Source organism: Staurois parvus, unplaced genomic scaffold (genome assembly GCF_062004578.1).
Source record: "Staurois parvus isolate SC_StPar_1 unplaced genomic scaffold, SC_StPar_1.0 ptg000221l, whole genome shotgun sequence".
NCBI classification, from domain to species: Eukaryota; Metazoa; Chordata; class Amphibia; order Anura; family Ranidae; genus Staurois; species Staurois parvus.
The window spans coordinates 1,406,185-1,427,693 of NW_028318017.1; the positions used below are offsets into that span (position 1 = coordinate 1,406,185).

Here is a 21,509-nt window from a genome sequence, read left to right on the forward strand (position 1 = left end):
GCTGCAGGGCACACATCGTGGGAACGAAGGACAAGGTAAGTGCTGCACAGACCCCCAGAGCAGCGCCGCATGGTAAGCCCGAGTGTAGCTCGGGGTTACCGCTTGTGGTATAGAAATTTTACCCCGAGCTACACTCGGGAAAACCGCCAGGGAGGTTAAGTAACAAGTGTCAGGGACCCCAGATCTGGCCGCGATCGCGCACGGGTTTGCACATGCGCGGTATGCCCAGCTGCACTAGCATGTGAGCATTGGGATCCGGGCACCCGTGACGACAGTCGCAGTCGTGCATGCACACTCGCAATTACGGACGCACGCCTGGCACCAATCAGGGCGCAGGGCGCCCTATTTAAAACAGGACAGGTCTGTGCTCCAATTGCCGTATGGTCTTACCTGTATCCTGTGTTCCTGAGGTTAGATTGCTTTGTTGCCGACCCTGCCTGACCTTTGATGTGCTGATTGTCTCCTTCTCTGAACCTTGGCTTGCCTGACCATTCTCCTGTCTAATCCCACACGTTTTGATCTTCTGTTACCGAACCCGGCTTGTGACCAGTTTATCCTTCTGTCTACTGTTTTGTACCGTGCTGCCTCCACCGCTACCGACCCGGCCTGCCCGACCCTGCTCTTTCTATCTCTTTACATCAGGCTCTCACCTGCTATACTTCTCCAGCAAGTGCTTCTACCACGGCTAAGTGCACCCAGGGGCCGCTACCTGGTTTCGGCCTGCTCCAAGTCCATCCCCACCATCAGGGGCCCTGGTGAACAAGCAGGTCAGAGCTTAGATTCCGTGCCTTGAGGAATTCCGGTCTGTGGAACGCTAGAGGCTACCGCTGGCAGGTCCCTAACAGAACGATATGGCCATGACAGAGTCTGGAGGAAGACCCTCTCCCTGGGAAGAGATGTGCCAACATTTGGCAGCACTCACACGGGCCGTTAAAACACTAGAAGAAGGATATAAGCATCTGGAGGGACAGGTCAAGAGCCTGGCCGCAACTGCGTCCGCAACTCCAGATCCGGTTAGTGCACCTTCTGCCAGGGGTTCCGCTGAACCTTCCACTGGAGCTACATTCTCCATTCCTCCGCCAGAACCGCGAGTGCCAACACCCGAGTGGTTCAATGGGATCGAGGAAAGTTCAGGGCCTTTCAGAACTCCTGCCATTTATATTTCAATCTGCAACAACGGACCTTCTCATCTGAATCCATGAAGGTAGGATTTATTTTATCCCTGTTGCAGGGTGAACCCCAGGGATGGGCTCACTGCCTGATGGAGACCCGCCACCAACACCTGAACTCTGCCACCACCTTCTTCAAGGCAATGGCGCAGCTGTATGATGACCCGCATCGAGCCGCCTCAGCTGAGGCAGCCCTCTATTCCTTACAGCAGGGACGCCGGGCTGTGGAAGATTACGCAGCTGAATTCAGGCGTTGGAGTGGAGACACTCAGTGGAACGATGCAGCCTTGCGTCATCAATTTCGGTTGGGCTTGTCTGACCCTTTAAAAGATGAATTGGCCAGAGTAGGAGTACCTGACTCCTTGGAAGACCTAATAGATCGGGCTATCCAGATCGATCGTAGGTTGCGGGAAAGGAGACAGGAGAGGTCCAGCCAGGGGCCGAGACCCACATGGATGCTGCCAAGGGTACCAGTCTTGCCAAAGGTCAGTGTTGGAGATCGGAGTCCGGAATCATCAGATGGGTTGAGCCCATGCAACTTGGTCCGATGCGGCCATCCCTCTCAACGGAGGAACGTCTGAGATGTTGGTCAAACAATCTATGCCTCTACTGCGGAGCAGCGGGTCACATGGTGCGCTCCTGTTCAGAGAAGTTCTGTAAGTCCTCTTCTATTATTTCTGCTATGTCTCCTGTGTGCACAGGCAACCCCACTCACTTGGCGGTACCTGTGTCTTTTCAGCTCCCCAGAAGAATCATACAGGTGACAGCTATTATTGACTCCGGGGCGTGTAGCTGCTTTGTTGACCTTAGCTTCGCAGCCTAGCAGCAGATTCCTTTGCTCACCAAGGAGCATGGCCTGAACATTTTTTTGGCCAATGGGTCTTGAATTAAATCGGGGATGGTAGATCGGGAGACCCCTCCTATACACACCACAGTGGCAGGACATCATCAGGAGCTTCTCCATTTGGACGCCATCGCATCCCCCCTATTTCCAGTTATTTTGGGGCTTCCATGGCTAAGAGTCCATGACCCGCAAATTGACTGGAGGGCCGGGTCGATTCAATTTTACTCACCCTATTGCCAGGAGCATTGCTTACCCAGGTTACCACTAGAGACATCAACCTTATTAAGTGTGAGTACTGATACCAAGTTAGCCCAAATTGTGCCTGCGGCCTACCATCAGTTTCTTGACGTGTTTAGCCTTCGGGGGGGCAGATATTCTTCCCCCACATAGGGCTTATGACTGTCCCATTGATCTTCTCCCGGGTTCTGAAATACCATTCGGCCGAATCTTTCCGCTGTCAGAACGAGAGCTGTGGGCACTGAGGGAATATATTAATGAGAGCCTTCAGAAGGGGTTTATCCGCCCTTCCACATCACCGGCTGGGGCAGGGATCTTTTTTGTTGAGAAAAAAGACCAATCCCTGAGGCCGTGTGTCGATTATAGGGACTTAAATAAAATCACAGTCAAGAACCGCTACCTCCTTCCCTTGGTCCCTGAGCTGTTCCAGAGATTGAAGACAGCTTTAATTTTTTCTAAACTCGATCTCAGAGGCGCTTATAACCTGGTCCGTATTCGCAAAGCGGACGAGTGGAAGATGGCTTTTCGTACTCGGATAATGTAATGCGCCGGCCACGTTTCAGCATTTTGGGGAGGACATTTTTAGACATTTTCTGGACATTTTTGTAATTGTGTACCTGGATGACATTTTGATCTTTTCCTTGTCCCTGGAGGCACATCGGGAGCATGTCAGGAGCGTGCTGGAGTGACTCTGTCAGCATGGGCTTTACGCCAAAGCTGAGAAATGCTGTTTCAAACAGAGTAGTATCTCGTTTTTGGGTCTCATTATTTCCACCACTGGGATTGCTATGGACCCTTAGAAAATCTCGGCAATTTTGGAATGGCCAGCCCCCACGGATAAGAAGGGGGTTCAGAGGTTTATCGGGTTTGCAAATTCTAATAGAAAATTTATAAAGAACTTCTCAGGCCTGGTAGCGCCCATCACTCAGCTCACAAAGGTGGGGATACATTTTCAGTGGACCCCAGCAGCCCAGGCTGCCTTTGAGGCTTTAAAGAAACTGTTTACAACAGCTCCCATCCTGAGTCACCCTGATGCATCGTTACCATACATATTAGAGGTAGATGCATCAGAAGTAGCTGTAGGAGCAGTTTTGTCACAAAGAGTAGGGGCCAAGGAACTAATGCACCTGGTGGCTTTCTTTTCTAGGAAGGCGCTCTCCCTCGGAAAGAAATTATGACATTGGGGATCGGGAATTGTTAGCCATTAAGGCAGCATTAGAGGAGTGGCGGTATCTGTTAGAAGGAGCTCTACAACCCATTTTGGTCTACACCGACCACAAGAACCTAGAGTATCTGAAGACAGCAAAATGCCTCCGATCACGCCAGGCCAGATGGGCACTATTCTTTGCAAGGTTTAACCTACATATTACTTATCATCCTGCGTCTAGAAACACAAACCCAGATGCTCTCTCCTGGATATTTGAGGACCCTAGAGCAACACCCCAACATGATAATATCTTACCGGCGGGTAGCTTCTTATTGCTCCAGTCTGAGCTTTTGTCCAAACTACAGGCTGCGTCCACCAAGGTTCCTGATCTACCTAGAATTCCAATACAGAGCAGGGAAGGTCTCTTCTTGTGGAGGGGGGAACAGATCCTGGTACCCAAAGAAGCTCAGACCATGGTTTTAGGCTATTGTCATGATCAGGGCTTTCTTTCTGCCGGAACGCGGCGGTACTGCGTTCCGCCACCTTTTTCTTCTTGTCCCCGCTCACCGACTGCCTCTGCAGAGCTGACAAGCTATGCAGAGCAGCGAAAGTGACAGGTGCCGGACGCGGCTTGTTTATGTCATGCTTGCGCGTGCCCGGCACCTGTCACTGCCGCTGCTCACAGCCGGTGAGCGGGGACATGCACGCTTCACCCCCCCCCCTCTACCGCCAGCGTGTAAACATCGGGGGCGCGCGGCCACCCCCATAGGAAAGGTGTATCTTAGTACACCCGGCGGTGCGCGCTGACGTCATCACGCCCTCTGCTCGTCGATCCTACCATAGCGCGGATCGTCAGCATCAGGTAAGGAGCGGCGATACAATTTTTCTCGCTTTTCTTGCTAATGTGGGGGGGGGGCAGTGTTACTCGCTATTCTTACTAATGTGGGGGGGGGGGCGGTGTTAATTCCATACATTTACTTTTATAGCCCCTCCCAAATTTTACTTGCATTCCTGTTCTCTAAAGGGGTGGTCCTAGGGTTTGATGGGGGCGTGGCCAGGTTTGGGTGGGGGAGTTCCACCACCTTTCCTCTGAGAAAAAAAGCCCTGGTCATGATCATCCATTGGCGGGGCACTTTGGGAGACACAAGACCCTAGAATTGGCACGACGTACATTTTGGTGGCCAAAGATTGTGAAGCGTACGTCAGAACTTGCCCTATCTGTAATTGGAATAAACCCACCAGAGACAGGGCTTGGGGCCTGCTATGACCCTTGCCAATACCTGACCGGCCCTGGAGCATGATCTCCATGGATTATATCATGGAACTACCACCTTCGCTGGATCACACTGTGATTTTTGTGGTGGTGAACCGTCTCTCTAAAATGGCCCCCTTTCTTTCACTAGAGAAGACACCATCCGCTTCCGAAACGGCACAGGTCTTCATTAAGGAAATTGTGAGATTCCACGGAGTGCCAAAAAATATTGTTTCGGATAGGGGAATCCAATTCACGTCCAAATTCTGGAAGGCTTTATGTGAGGGATTGGAGATCAAATTGTCTTTTTCTTCAGCGTATCACCCACAGACTAATGGGCAGACAGAGCGGACCAATCAGACACTCAAACAATATCTTAGATGTTATACTTCTTTTCTGCAAGACGACTGGCTGACACTTATGCCAATGGAAGAATTTTCATACAATAATGCGAACCATTCTGCCACTAATCAATCCCCGTTCTTCGCCAACTATGGGTTCCACCCTACTTTCCTGCCAGATTTGGTTCCAGAGAACTCAGTCCCAGCAGCCCAAGAGACCCTAAATTTTTTCACTACCAATAATAAGTTATTACAGGAAACAATGGCTAGAGCCCAGGAGGAGAGCAAGAAGTTTTTTGACAGAAGGAGAAAAGGGGAATTGATTATACACCCCGGGGATCGGGTTTGGTTGGCAACAACCAATCTGAAACTGGCATGCCCATCTAGGAAATTGGCACCCAGATTTGTGGGGCCTTTTCAAGTAGAATGTAAGGTCAATGAAGTGGCATATAAACTAGCACTTCCTGGATCCCTTAAGATACACCCCATCTTCCATGTGTCGCTGTTGAGACCCACAGTACCTGATCCTTTTTCAGATCGCAGATTTAGTCCTCCAGAAGCCATAGACATTGATGGGGAAGAGGAATTTGAAGTAGAGGCAATTGTTGACTGCAGAAAGAGGGGTGTTCAAACACAATACCTCATTAAGTGGAAGGGCTATGGGCCAGAGGAGAATTTGTGGGAACCTGCTCAAAATGTCCATACTCCCAGATTGATGTGGGAATTCCTTCGCAACCAGCCTCAAAGGAGGAATCGAGTGGGCATCCGGAGGCTGCCCATAAGGGGGGGCAATGTCAGGGACCCCAGATCTGGCCGCGATCGTGCACAGGTTTGTGCATGCGCGGTATGCCCGGCCACACTAGCGTGCGAGCATTGGGACCCGGGCAACCACGATGACAGTGGCGGTCGCACATGCACACTCATGATCGTGGACCCGTGCCTGGCACCAATCAGGGTGCAGGGCGTCCTATTTAAAACGGGACAGGTCTGTGCTTTAATTGCCATATGGTCTTACCTGTATCCTGTGTTCCTGAGATTAGATTGCTTTGTTGCCGACCCTGCCTGACCTTTGATGTGCTGATTGTCTCCTGCTCTGAACCTTGGCTTGCCTGACCATTCTCCTGTCTAATTCCACACATTTTGATCTTCTGTTACTGAACCCAGCTTGTGACCAGTTTATCCTTCTGTCTACTGTTTTGTACCGTGCTGCCTCCACCGCTACCGACCCGGCCTGCTCGAACCTGCTCTTTCTACCTCCTTACATCAGGCTCTCACCTGCTATACACCTCCGGCAAGCGCTTCTACCGCAGCTGGGTGCACCCAGGGGCCGCTACCTGGTTTCGGCCTGCTCCAAGTCCATCCCCACCATCAGGGACCCTGGTGAACAAGCAGGTCAGAGCTTAGATTCCGCACCTTGGGGAATTCCGGTCTGTGGAACGCTAGGGGGTACCGCCGGCAGGTCACTAACAAGTCCAGGGTTGGAGTAATTTTATGTTGGGCCAGTAAAGCCTCGTATTCCTTAGTTTTGGCAGAGATCAACTCTTCATGAGATTGCTTTAGTCTAGAGACTCGTTGGATAAAAAAACCTCTGATAGAAGCTTTATGAGCTGCCCAGTTAATAGCCGGGGTCGTGTCTTCCGCTATACTAATGGTAAAGTAAGAGTTCAAATGCTCCACCACTTCAAGGCGAGTTGACTCATTGCTAAGAAGGGACTCATTCAATCGCCAGTGCGACATGGCCAGATTGGCAGTTAAATTGGAGAGTGTTAGCATCACCGGGTCATGATCTGACCAGGGTGTCCATACAATTTTAGGCAAATGCAACTTAGGCAGCAGCTCTGTAGGGAGGAAGATACATTTATACATGAATAACAGTTGTGAGCTCTAGAGAAATGAGAGTAGTCTCTAGAAGTAGGATTGGCCTCTCTCCATGCATCCACCAAATTATAGTGATATAAAAGTTGAGCAAATTTGTGATTTGTTTCGGGGGACACAAGTTTGGTTGCATGCGATTTATCAATCGTTTGATGTAAAGCCAAAATCGAACACCCCACTAAAATGACATCGCCTTCCAGTTCTGGAGCTAAAGATTACACATAGGGATCGAAAAAAAGGATAATTGATTCACATTAGGGGCTTAGTAAATAAGGAAAGTCAATAACTTTCCTGACAATTGGCCTTTAACCAATAGATATCACCCTTCCTTGTCTCGTATCACTTTAGATTCAGTAAAGAATAACCTCCGGCCTACCCCTCGATCTTTCTCAGATGCATTAGCAAAAAGCACACAGGGAAATCTCTACCGTGGTGTGAAAGAGGAGACAAAATGGGTTTCCTGCAGAGCTCCCAGGGACTTATAATGAGAAAAAACCTTGAGACGCTTAGAGGGGGATCCCAAACCCTGTACATTACGGGAGAGTAAGGGAACAACAACACTATTAGGTCTTAAGGTGGACATAGAAAAATGCAAGACGGCGATGGGGAGACCCACACATCCCCGTAGGGGAGATCGAGAATCCAGGACTGAATATAAATTCCCGAGATGACCCTCAAAGAAAAACAACTTAAAAAAAGTAAGGAAAATAAGGAAGAAAAAGGGGAGAGACAATAGAGTCCAGAAAATGGCTGGCATCAGTTTAAATGGTAAAACAACAATATGCAGCATAAAACAGTAAAACACCAAATAACCCAGACACAAGGTCAAGGAATGGAAGAGTCTCCACCAAAGCATAGCAGTGGGGAGAGTCTTCCAATTAGGAAGAGCACATAGACGCTTCCCGGCACCATGGGGTCTGTAGAAGACGTAGAAGAAATGTTCCTAACCCCCGAGAAATAGAATACCTGACATACTGTATATCCAATCTAGTCAGTAAACAGGTAAAAAGCAATAAAATTCAAAAAACATAATATTCCTTGAAGAAAGAAAACTCACTTTTCTTAGGGGGACTCGCCACATTTTTAACTATGCGGTCACACAACCTTGGGGCTCTCCTATATACAAACTTTGGTTGGGTTGGTAAATATTTCAATAAATATAGTTAGAAATGTGGGGAATCCCCCTAAGAAAAGTGAGTTTTCTTTCTTCACGGGTAAAGGATTTTTCCCATGCAAAAAATGCTATGGATGTACAAGAACTAAAGGGATTAATCGGAAAATAATTAATTTTAAAGCAACAAGTACAAATAAAGATGATTTAATGAGAGATTGTATTACATACAAGACAGAAGGGGGAGTTTATGTGCTGGAATGTGGCTGTGGATACAATACGTTGGACGCACAAAAAGACCTTTATGGGAGAGGATTAGGGAACATGTTCAGAATATCGCTAAAGGATTCAAAAACCATAATGTATCCAGACATTTTACTACTGTGCATAATAAAGATCCTTCCAGTTTATTATTTGGGTATTGAGAGGTACCATCCCCACTGGAGGGGTAATAATAAAGTCCGGGTTCTAAGTCAGCGAGAATCTTTTTGGATATATGAAATGCAGACGTTTTATCCATCAGGACATAATGTAGAATTTGACTTAAATACTGTAGTTTTATCAATAATTATTAATGTGGGTTTTATCTGTTTTTATAGGCCATTTAATAAATCTTTTAAGATTTTTATTTTTCCTTTTTATTAATATGATTAGAGTTAAGTATGATTTATAATTAATTTTTACTTGGGTGATGTTATACTTTTTTGACCACAAGATGGGGCTGTACAAGATCATAGGATTTTTTAAAAACATTTTTCCGATCTTTTTAAAGTTTTTATTTGAATAATATTGTTGTATAATAAATGTAGGTCGGATTATTGGTGTATCATGATAAAAAGGTTTTGTTCCATGTGAAATGTGACATCCAGCGATGTTGCAGGCTCTACAGAACGGAGTAGGAACAGTAGTCATGGTTACCTAGATGCATATAAGGGTGTGAACATCACTGTGCGAGCTTTTCCCTGATGAAGTCATGTGGTTGGTGGCATAACATGGTGGGGGCGGAGCCTAGTGACAATTGTGGTAGTTTTGAAATGCAAATTGCTATGTTACTGCTTCTATCATGTGAGAAGAATTCCATTTTACCCTGTTATGGAAGGTGGTGCCTGTCATCTGCTGACATCTAGAGCACCGGAATTACCAGGCTTGGTTGACCTGTATTCATTCATAGGTCCATGGTAGGAGGAGAGCGGCCATCCATCCATTTTTTTAGGTGGAGGAACATTGAATTAAGGTGGAGCACCGTGTTTATCAAATAGACTACTTACTTGGAGCACACCGTAGTGATTCTTCACCATTCAAGCACCTTATTAGATGTTCACCATTCCAGCACTTTATATGTATATTTATGTCATACTTTGATTGAACTATCACGTTTGAACCTGTTTATGGACTATTATATCTATATGAGTTAGCACAACACTATTTATGTATGTTTTAGGTCCCTCAAGAGTGCAGTCAGCCACTCCTCAGATCCACCCACTGCCTCCAAGGCCCTCTTCCTAAAGCCTTAGAGCAGGGGGAAATTCCGGAGGGGCTGGCTTGCAGAGACCCTCAGCCCTGACCACATTGTGACCCCTCTGGCTATCACACCTGAGCTGCTAAGCAGCTTCTGACCAACCATTAGGGTCTAGATCCCCCTGGCTGAACTAGGAGGGCGCTACAATGTATAATATTCTACCTCAAAAGTCCAATTTTACTAGACATACAAAAAATATATGTGAGCTAGAAGGAATCACTCTCCTGTGGGAACACTCCAAACATTAGAGCTCCCCCTAGCTGCAGCCTGGTAATGACATTACTAGGAGGTCTGTTCATTTATCTGCTCCATACTTCCCATCTTTATATAATTTAACATAACATAATAGAATGAGAATATATCTTCTGACATTTAGGGGTCTATTATAAATACAATTGTATAGCAATCCACTCAGTGACAAAGCATGTACATTCCTTCTGTGTGAATGGGGAACTATTTAAAATTATTTTTTACTTAAAATGGAAAATGTTGCCTTTTGTTATAATTTCTATGAGGAAGATCATATTTTCATTGTTTCCCCAGGTTGAACCATGGGAGTTTTTAAACCAAATAATAGAAAAGGGTCATTTTCAGGTCTCAAGTCCTGCAAGGGACAAACTTCTTCCCAACTGAAGTATTTTTTTTCTGCAAAGAGTATAGAGAAGAAATGGAAGCTAGGACCCCCTCAGTGCAGGAACAAGGGGAAGTTGATTACAAACATCAAATAAACCCATGGTCCACACATCCTCTAGTCTAGCTGAGATGTCATTGTTCTGGCAATGAGAACGATGAACAAGTTGAAGAGACGCGGTATATGGAAGTATATCCTACTCCTCGACCTCTCTGCAGCTTTTGACATGGTTGACCACCCCCTCCTCCTCAAAAAACTACACTCTCTTAGCCTCAGAAACTCCACTTTCTCCTGGCTCTCCTCCTATCTATCACAGTGCTCCTTCAGTGTTACCTATAACACTGCCTCCTCCTCTTCACTCCCTCTCTCTGTTGGGGTCCCTCAAGGTTCTGTCCTTGGACCCCTTCTCTTCTCCATCTACACCTCCTCCCTTGGCCAATTGATAAATTCCCACAACTTCAATCACCATCTCTATGCTAACGACACACAAATCTATCTCTCTACCCCTCACCTCACCTCTCCAGTCTCCGCTCGTGTCACAAGCCTACTAAGTGACATATCGGACTGGATGTCAGTCCACTTCCTCAAACTAAATCTTTCCAAAACTGAGCTCCTAGTATTCCCCCCCCAGCCTGTGCCCCCCCTGACTTCTCCATCAAGATCAATAAGACAATCATCATTCCCTCCCCTCAAGCCAGAGTACTAGGTGTCATCCTAGACTCCAATCTGTCCTTTCAGCCCCAGGTCCAATCGCTAACAAACTCATGTAGACTTCATCTCCGCAACATCTCCAAGATACACCCGTTCCTAACCTCGGAAACCACTAAGCAACTCATTCACTCCCTTATTATATCACACCTTGACTACTGTAACTCCCACCTCATTGGCCGACCTCATCGCAGGCTATCCCCTCTTCAGTCTTTTATGAAAGCTGCGGCCAAACTCATCCACCTTGCTAACCGCTCCGTATCCGCCACCCCCCTCTGCCAATCCCTCCACCGGCTTCCAATTGCCAAATGGATAAAATTCAAAATGCTAACACTGACGTATAAAGCCGTTCATAATACTGCCCCAAATTACATCACTGACCTTGTCTCCAAATATCACCCAAACCGTACTCTCCGCTCCTCACAAGACCTCCTACTCTCTAGCTCCCTTGTCTCCTCCTCCCATGCTCATCTCCGGGACATCTCCAGGGCTTCCCCCATCCTCTGGAACTCCCTACCTCAACCCATCAGACTATCGCCTACTCTGCTCACCTTCAGGTGCACTCTGAAAACCTATCTCTTCAGGGAAGCCTACCCCGCCCTCAGCTTATACCAAAATCCTCTACTCTTCCAACCACTCCATTCCCCACAGTTACTACCTCTTGTACCACTATCCCCTCCCTCCTAGATTGTAAGCTCCAAGAAGCAGGGCCCTCAAACTCCTCTTGTATTGAATTGTATTGTTACTGTACTGTCTCCCACCATAATGTAAAGTGCTGAGCAAACTGTCGGCGCTATATAAATCCTGTATAATAATAATAATAATAAATTCTGCAGACACAGCGGCCATTATTCCAAGCTGAGGGATTCTGTGAGATCTTGGGAATAAACATCACAATGGAAGAGTTTCTGTACTCCAATGTAATGAGAACAAGAAAAGTCACACATCATGGATTATACACTGTGTCACGGATAAAGCACACGGCCACAATGACTAGCTAACCAAGGCATGGTCTGCCCGTGACTTGGGGTAAAGAAGGAATGAGGGGGACTTTGAGCATATAAGACTGGCCAGGATACCCTTTCACAGCCCGCACTACCTCTGGTCACCACTAGAGGGAGACTCCACTCCAATCCAGCTGGCTGACCACACACAGGCAGATACAAATCTTACATACAATCTGGTGCACTCGAAGGGTTGAGGAGCAGTCTAGCAATTGGCACACCCTTCTAAGATTCCTACAGCTAGAACCCCGGTGTTAATCACTCTTCCACTGTCCACACACCCCCACACCAGATACACCACAAACTATAGCTTGCCACCACCCAGCAGTTTGTCAGCAGACTGGTCTGCTGGGCCACCACACACACACAGATCTCCATCTGGCAGATCTGCGATGTTACAGTCTGCAGGAAATCTGCCAACATGCTGTGCAATTGCATACAGATTGGCAATGAACTTAGACCGAGCACATAGACACTACAATACAACAATCTCTCCGGAGATATGAGCCCGAGCTTAGTACACAGAAGTCACTTATTCATTTTATGATTTAATATCCCAAAAGTGGGCAGTGCATAAAATATGTACATAGAAAAAAAAGTTGCAGAAAATACAAAAAGACACACAATTGGCTATTCACAATAAAATAAAAGGGAATAAAAACAGAAATAAAACTTTTACCAAGATTTATCCTGCGACTGGAGCAAGTCAGAGAAAGTCGGCGATACGCCAGTCATATCGAACTGGCTCCATACGAATCACCCCTCCCATATCTCAGGGTCCTCAATTTATTGAAATATGGATGTGGGCTGGACTTTAGCCCTTGGTTAATCAACCCTGGGGGGTGTTCCTGTAGCAGCCCACAGGATTTTCTGGGTTCTGAAGTGCCCAGAGCTGAATGGGCCAGGAATGGTTTGGATCACTTGGTCAGGGATAGAATTTCCGACACCAGCGTGTTAGTCCGAACACAACAGTACCAATCGCTGTTCAGCTGTTGCAATCAGGCACCATATAACCATTTTGTGTGTTTCTCTGGGATTCTACAGAGGCTACAAATACAGTTTTACATGTAGATGTAGCCTACAGTGTGTCCAATCAGAAGGAAGTATTTTCATCTCTCTGCAAGTAATATTTTAGCTTTCATGAGAGATTAAATACATTCCTTTGATTTGTGGATATAAATCAAAGCTGACAGACACTTCGGAGCCTTCTCACGGTCTCCTGCTGACTCTTGTAGCCAAAATGACTAGGATTCTTCTTCTAGGTTCAAGAAGGTGGCAAACTCTGGCTACATACTGTAGGTGACAATGTTTTATTGGCATCTAAGTGTCACCTCTAGCCTAGAAGCTGCTCTGTACTTTCAGATGCTAATTGGTGAACATATGTCTCTGACTGAATACTGAACACTTATCTGTAATAACATGGAATGAAACTAGATCCACAATTACATATTTCTACTGATCACATCACATCTCAGCTACCCGACCCTTACATTTATGTTACACACTGCTCCAAAAAATGAAAGGAAGACTTTGAAAACACATCAGATCTCAATGAGGAAAAATCTTCTGCTGGATCTCTATACTGAAATGGACGGGGTAATGTGTTAGGAACGTAAGGAGGCCCCGTCGTTTGATGGAAATGAAAATGATTGCCCTACAGAGGACTGAATTAAAAGATCCCCCGAAAATCAAGAAAAAATAATGTAGCAGGCGAGTCCATTTTACCAAAATTTAATTGGAACAACTCAGAATGGTCCTCAGTAGTTTGTATGGCCCCCATGTGCTAGTATGCATGCCTGACAATGTTGGGGCATGCTCCTAATGAGACCACAGATGGTGTCCTGGGTGATTTCCTCCCAGATCTGGACCAGGGCATCACTGTGCTCCTGGACAGTCTCAGGTGCAACCGGGCAGCTTGGATGAATCTAAACATGATATCTTAGAGGTGTACTATTGGATTTAGGTCAGGCCAGCATGGGGGTCATTCAGTAGTATTAATTCCTTCATCCTCCAGAAACTGCCTACACACTTTTGCCACATCAGGCCGGGTATTATCGTGCACCAGGAGGAACCCAGGACCCACTGCACCAGTGTAGGGTCTGACAATGGGTCCAAAGATTTCATCCCAATACCAAATGGCTGTCAGGGTGCCATTGTCTAGCCTGTAGAGGTCTGTGCGTCCCTCCATGAATATGCCTCCCCAGACCTTCAGTGACCCACCACCAAAACGGTCATGCTGAACGATGTTAAAGGCAGCAGAACGTTCTCCACGGCTTTTCCAGACCCTTTCATGTCTGTCACATGTGCTCAGGGGGAACCTGCTCTCATCTATGAAAACCACAGGGTGCCAGTGGTGGACCTGCCAATTCTGGTGTTCAGTGGCAAATGCCAATCCAGCTCTATGGTGCCGGGCAGTGAGCAAAAGGGCCCACTAGAGGATGTCAGGCCCTCAGGCCACCCTCATGAAGTCTGTTTCTGATTGTTTGATCAGAGACATTCACACCAGTGGCCTGCTGGAGGTCATTTTGTAGGGCTCTGGTAGTGCTCATCCTGTTCCTCCTTGCACAAAGGAGCAGATACTGGTCCTGCTGATGGGTTAAGGAACTTCTATGGCCCTGTCCAGCTCTCCTAGAGTAACTGCCTGTCTCCTGGAATCTCCTCCATGCTCTTGTCTCCTGGAATCTCCTCCATGCTCTTGAGACTGTGCTGGGAGACACAGCAAACCTTCTGGCAATGGTATATATTGATGTGCCATCCTGGAGGAGTTGGACTGCCTGTGCAACCTCTGTAGGGTCCAAGTATGGCCTCATGCTACCAGCAGTGACCCTGACCCTAGCCAAATGCAAAGCTAGTGAAAAACTGTCAGAAAAGATGAGTAGGGAAAACAATGTCAGTGGCCTCCACCTGTAAATTCCTGTTTTGAGGGTTGTCTCATTGTTGCCCATTTAGTGCACCTGTTCATAATTTCATTAACACCAAAGCAGCTGAAACTGATTAACAACCCCCTCTGCTACTTACCTGACCAGATCCATATCCCAGGAGTTTCACTGACTTGATGCTAGAATCTGATTAAAAAGTCTTTTCATTTTTTGAGCAGTGAATGCAGTTATGAATGCTAACTCTAAAAAGCTGCAGATCTGTGAGAGTTCTTTTCAGGATTCTTCTGTTTATAGATTATTGAGACCTTTACAGTAAGACAGATGTACATTTCCTCATGTAATGTTCTATTTGTGCGTTTTGTTTTTTCTGTTGGTTGGACTGGATGGATTGGTGTCTTTTTTCCATCCAGATGAACTCTGTAACTATGTAACAAGGTGACTCCAGTAACAATGCTGAGACTCATTTTGTTTTGGTGAAAAGGTACAAAAAGGAACCTCCCTGTTTCCATATATTTCAGATTATATGAAAAGACCTGATGGGGATAAAATACCAGATTGTCTCATAAGAATGTAGGAAGTATATTATGGTATGTTTGTTGATTTGTAATCCCATGATATATATATATAATGTGTTGGAGTTTATCGGTATTGTTAGGAATATTGTATGCATGCTACCAAAGCCGTAATCAATCAGTAGATCAGTATACAAATTATTCTTTTTATTATCTCTCCTCTGTGTGTACAACTGTTATTCTAATCGCTTTATGTAATCCAACCTCCTGATAGTTACAATTCTCCATTTAATCACTGTTACACCAAAACGTAATGATTGTAAATGAGAAATAATATCTGCTCTCCAAGGCATTCTATAGATTTCACAAGGGACAATTTGTTATAGTGAAATATTCATTTTTCCCGATCACAGATTAGTTACTTCCATCCCCAAATAAACTCAGACCAGACAATTCTTATCCAAGGATGACACCCAGTGGCCATGGGAGGTAATGCTTGAGTAAACATGGGTTAGAGCAGTGTTTTTCAACCTTTTTTGTGCAAAGGCACACTTTTTTCATGAAAAAAATCACGAGGCACACCACCATTAGAAAATGTTAAAAAAATTTACCTCTGTGCCTATATTGACTATATATAAAGTAATTCTCTTGAATAGGAATCAAACACAAAGAAATTATTTTATAATTACTTTATTATGAAATAATAAAGTATTTTATAATTGGACCCGGGGGCCGGACCAAGAGTAGATGAATGATGTGTATGTGTCATCCATAGTAAGTATAGTAATATTCCCCCATAGTAAGCATAGTAATTAATCCCCCATATAGTAATTCATCCTCCATATAGTAATTCATCCCCCATAGTAATTCATCCCTCATATAGTATTTCATCCCCCCATATAGTATTTCATCCCCCCATATAGTATTTCATCCCCCCATATAGTATTTCATCCCTCATATAGTAATTCATCCCTCATATAGTATTTCATCCCTCATATAGTATTTCATCCCTCATATAGTATTTCATCCCCCATATAGTATTTCATCCCCCCATATAGTATTTCATCCCCTCATATAGTATTTCATCCCTCATATAGTATTTCATCCCCCCATATAGTATTTCATCCCTCATACAGTAATTCATCCCTCATATAGTAATTCATCCCCCATATAGTATTTCATCCCTCATATAGTATTTCATCCCCCCATATAGTATTTCATCCCTCATATAGTAATTCATCCCCCCATATAGTATTTCATCCCCCCATATAGTATTTCATCCCTCATATAGTAATTCATCCCTGATATAGTAATTCATCCCCCATATAGTATTTCATCCCCCCATATAGTATTTCATCCCTCATAAAGTAATTCATCCCTCATATAGTATTTCATCCCCCACAGTACTATTCCCCCCCCCCCTTCTAGTAAGCCAAGTCCCCCGTGTCAATTCACTTACCTTTTGCGTTCCTCTCGCTGTCTTCCCGCGCCGTTCGGGTCTTCAGGGCGGACTGTGAGAGGAGCCTAGCTCCCCTCCCCTCACGTTCGGCACGCTGCCCCGCCTACACACATCCTGACAGCCACATCCGCAAGCCGGATTAAAAGGTCCGCGCGGACTTTTGGGGCTGCCAACCGAGAGGAGGCAGGGGAGCGGCCGACCGAGAGGAGGGAGGGGAGCAGGCGCCCGGCACACAGAAGAGCCGCATTAGACTGGGTAAAGAGCCGCATGTGGCTCGCGAGCCGCGGCTTGCCGACCACTGAATCATTAGATTCTAATGATTGGTCTATTTGTGAGCCGAAGCCACATGTTACAGATGAAATTGGAATTTTTCCCACGGCACACCAGACAATATCTCACGGCACACTAGTGTGCCGCGGCACAGTGGTTGAAAAACGCTGGGTTAGAGAATCAGATTCCCCAATCACAGAGAAGGTTCCACCTCCTGGCCAGGTTTATAAAAACTGGCAGGAATACTCACAAAGGGAGGACCATCTACACAGCCATCTGGAAGGTAGACACCATCTCACACTCAGATCATCTTAAGACACCCATCGACTGAAGAAGAGACGCCATTTTGTGGAAGCTCAACCCCACCCATTAATCAGCAGCCATCGTTGGGTCTGATCATCAGTTCTCTAAAAGATTACCTGATACTTGGAGGGTAATTATATATTTTCTGTTGATTTTGCTTGCTTAGACTAGTAAGTCAATTGCCACATTCCTTTGTGTAACCTAATAACTCTCCCAATGATAACATAACTTCAAGTGAAGTCATTTTTAAAAAAATGTTCCTGTTCTTAGACCATACAAGTGGACTATTCTGCATAGTTTATTCCTTCTGCAGGAGACAAATTATTGTCTGTTTTTATTGGTTATGTTGTTTACAGGGAGAAACTGATTATTAAATTTAATTCACTCTATTTTAGAATATTTTACAGAAACATCTTAGTGTCAGTGTAAATCACAATCTGACTATTATTTATGGTGTTTGTAAGTGACTTATGTAAATAAATATTGATTTTTATAATCTGCAGTCTATACCTACACAGATCTTGTTTGAGTTCTTAAAGAATTTTTCAGATTAATTAAGTTATTTTTATAAATCATTTTTGTATTGGAGACACTGTGATTAAAACCAAAAATACCTCATTTGGCCTTTAGATGAGGCTTAGTATCCTAGCAATTAGCACCATCTAGTGTCCAAAGTGTCAGGGAACACCTGAACAATTGATTTAGTCAGCTAAATCAATTGTTCAGGTGTTCCCTGACAATTTGGACACTAGATGGTGCTAATTGCTAGGATACTTAGCGTCATCTAAAGGCCAAATGAGGTATTTTTGGTTTTAAATCAATGGTTGGTATAATTCTGTGGTTTTATGTAATTTATGTCCTTCAATGTTTGAAAATGTATGATCTCAGGTATTTGTACGAAACTACCCCTAACATAGTAAACTAAGGGGTCTATACAAAAAATATGTTGAGGGAGTTTTACAATCATATGTCCAGACATGACAAATTCTAGCAGTATTTTAATAAACCCAATTGACTTCCTATAATCGTCAGCTCCAACTAGTGGTCATAATGATGTATTACTTCCAAAATACCTCAATCAGGAAAAACAGTTTAATACCACATTATGGCCACTAGAAGGACACAATGATCATAGGAAATCCCCGTATGAAAAGACCAACATGTGACATGGCTGAATGAATGCTGGTCATATAATAGTTCATCTATTCTCTAAGTGGGGTGGTATCTATTGGGCCAATCCCTTTTATAAACCACGCATAATATCTCCCTTTCAAAGTGAAAACAAAAACGATTTGCACAAAATGAAAGAGTAGAAATATTTTCCGGTGGATCCCCTCTACCCAGACCCCATATGTAAACATAGAACAACAAGCTGTGTTCCCTCTCGTGCCGCACTCCTCCAACCACCCAAACCCACACAGAAGCCAAGGGAAATAATGAGAGGAACTTTCCCCCTTAGTTTGGGGCGGAGTTCTCCTTCCCCCCTGTTGGGGGATGGGAGAAGGATGGACTGAAGACAGAGAGACGCTTCGGGGTCACCACTGTTCCGTAGAGCCTTGAAATGAAGGACATCCACTTCAGAAGTTCTTGTTGTCTGTGTAAAGTTCCCCGATAACGAGATCTGGGCTCTCCCGGCTTCTAGCTCTGTAACCCGCTATATCATTATCAGGAAACGCAACTCCGACACCCAAGAAGGGCTGAAGGGCCTTCATTTCCAGGATCTACTGACCACTCTGCACCCCGACATTTACTGCACTTCATCCATGTCTTTGGGGGCCTCTCATCTCCTTATCAACTGTTTCTTCCATGATGAAGATCAGCCATGGAGTATATCTGAGGTGTACATCAGGGTGTGCTTCTTCCCCACGAGAGCTGGGATGTCCAGCAACATTCATCTAGAAGACATTTCCCGCACTCAAGGCACTAATACACCTCCAGGGTTGTGTGGGACCCCCTAATATACAGGAAGACAGGACTTCAATGAGGAACATTTCCCGCACTCAGGACAGGAAAGTGGTTTCTTCCTGTGTGAGATCTCTGATGTCTGGAAAGATGGGACTTCCGTGAAAAACATTTCCCACACTCAGGACAAGAATACGGCTTCTCCCCCGTGTGAGATCTTTGATGTGTGTAAAGAATAGACTTCTGTGAAAAACATTTCCCACACTCAGGACAGGAATACGGCTTCTCCCCCGTGTGACATCTCTGATGTGTGTAAAGATTTGACTTATTTGAAAAACATTTCCCACACACAGGACAGGAAAATGGCTTCTCCCCTGTGTGATATCTCTTGTGTGTGTAAAGATTTGACTTATTTGAAAAACATTTCCCGCACTCAGGACAAGAATACATCTTCTCCCCTGTGTGAAACTTCTGATGTGAGTAAAGATGGGACTTCTGTGAAAAACATTTCCCGCACTCAGGACAGGAAAACGGCTTCTCCCCTGTGTGACATCTCTGATGTTTGTAAAGAATGGACTTCTGTGAAAAACATTTCCCACACTCAGGACAGGAATATGGCTTCTCTCCTGTGTGAGTTCTTTTATGCTCATTAAGATGGCATTTAAATCGGAAACATTTCTCACACTCAGGACAGGAATACGGCTTCTCCCCCGTGTGAGATCTCTGATGTACGATAAGATGGGATTTCTGTGAAAAACATTTCCCGCACTCAGGACAGGAATACGGCTTCTCACCTGTGTGAGTTCTTTTATGCAGATCAAGATAGCATTTGAAATGGAACCTCTTCCCGCACTCAGTACAGGAGAAGCTCTTCTCTGTTGGAAGGCCGGCCCGGTCCCGCACAGTCTGAGGTTCCTCAGGATACGAGGAAACCGATGGTCCATCTACACTGGGTGGTGCCGGATGGACATTGGAGGGAGCCGGGTTTTCTCCTGGACTATACTGTGTGATGTCCTCATCTTCTACTTTCCAGTCTGGAGACAAAGTGAGACAATCCTCGGAGGTTTTCCTCATCTCCCGGCCATGGACTAAAATACAAAGACAAAGAGGATTACTAGACAGGAGCTGATTGGTTCCCCCAAACCAGGACTCCACCCACATCAGGCAGATTGGTCTCTGAGGAGCTTACAATTCCACCCTCAAGGGAACTAGGAAATGGCTCCTCTGATCTCCTACCAGATCATTTCTTTATTCATGGATCTTAGAGAGTGAGGAAACAACCAGAACTGTCTTTTATAGGAGGGACAGTGATGAGGGGATTATAGGACGAGGGGACCCCCCCTCTATCACTCATCGCCATTTTCCCAGAGAGTGAGGATGGGGGGAGAACAACCAAGATGAAGACCACCATCATTGGGGTATTGACTCCTCCCTCATTATCACTTTCTGTTTAAGGGTCCAAAATTGGAAGATGTTATCATATTATTATCACCATGTAAAAGTCTGTGCTCCAATCACATCATCCGATATAAAATGTCCAGCTGGTTGGAAATGGGGGGAACAAAAGAGAATACATATTATGTATATATATATATATATATATATATATATATATATATATATATATAGCAGTGGGGGCAAGGGGGAGAGCAGAAGTCAGGAGTATGTAATGTACAACATAGAGTATATAGTGCAGGGGTCAGGAGTATGTAATGTACAACATAGAGTATATAGTGCAGGGGTCAGGAGTATGTAATGTACAACATAGAGTATATAGTGCAGGGGTCAGGAGTATGTAATGTACAACATAGAGGATATAGTGCAGGGGTCAGGAGTATGTAATGTACAACATGGAGTATATAGTGCAGGGGTCAGGAGTATGTAATGTACAACATGGAGTATATAGTGCAGGGGTCAGGAGTATGTAATGTACAACACAGAGTATATAGTGCAGGGGTCAGGAGTATGTAATGTACAACACAGAGTATATAGTGCAGGGGTCAGGAGTATGTAATGTACAACACAGAGTATATAGTGCAGGGGTCAGGAGTATGTAATGTACAACATAGAGTATATAGTGCAGGGGTCAGGAGTATGTAATGTACAACATAGAGTATATAGTGCAGGGGTCAGGAGTATGTAATGTACAACATAGAGTATATAGTGCAGGGGTCAGGAGTATGTAATGTACAACATAGAGTATATAGTGCAGGGGTCAGGAGTATGTAATGTACAACATAGAGGATATAGTGCAGGGGTCAGAAGTATGTAATGTACAACATAAAGTATATAGTTCAGGGGTCAGGTGTGTGTAACATGCAATATACCATAAATTATACATTTTAA

At 45.0% G+C, this 21,509-nt stretch overlaps 1 protein-coding gene across 1 annotated transcript in view; it reads right to left on the reverse strand.

Moving 5' to 3' along the window:
- Positions 1-20,713, reverse strand: part of LOC149460736 (uncharacterized) — a 69,868-nt gene extending 49,155 nt beyond the window's left edge. The window contains exon 1 of the mRNA XM_089679325.1: positions 19,321-20,713. Coding sequence (XP_089535451.1) covers positions 19,321-20,324 — 1,004 coding nt within the window. The 5' untranslated portion in view covers positions 20,325-20,713. The remainder of the gene's footprint in view (positions 1-19,320) is intronic.
- Between the last annotated feature and the right edge of the window lie 796 nt (positions 20,714-21,509).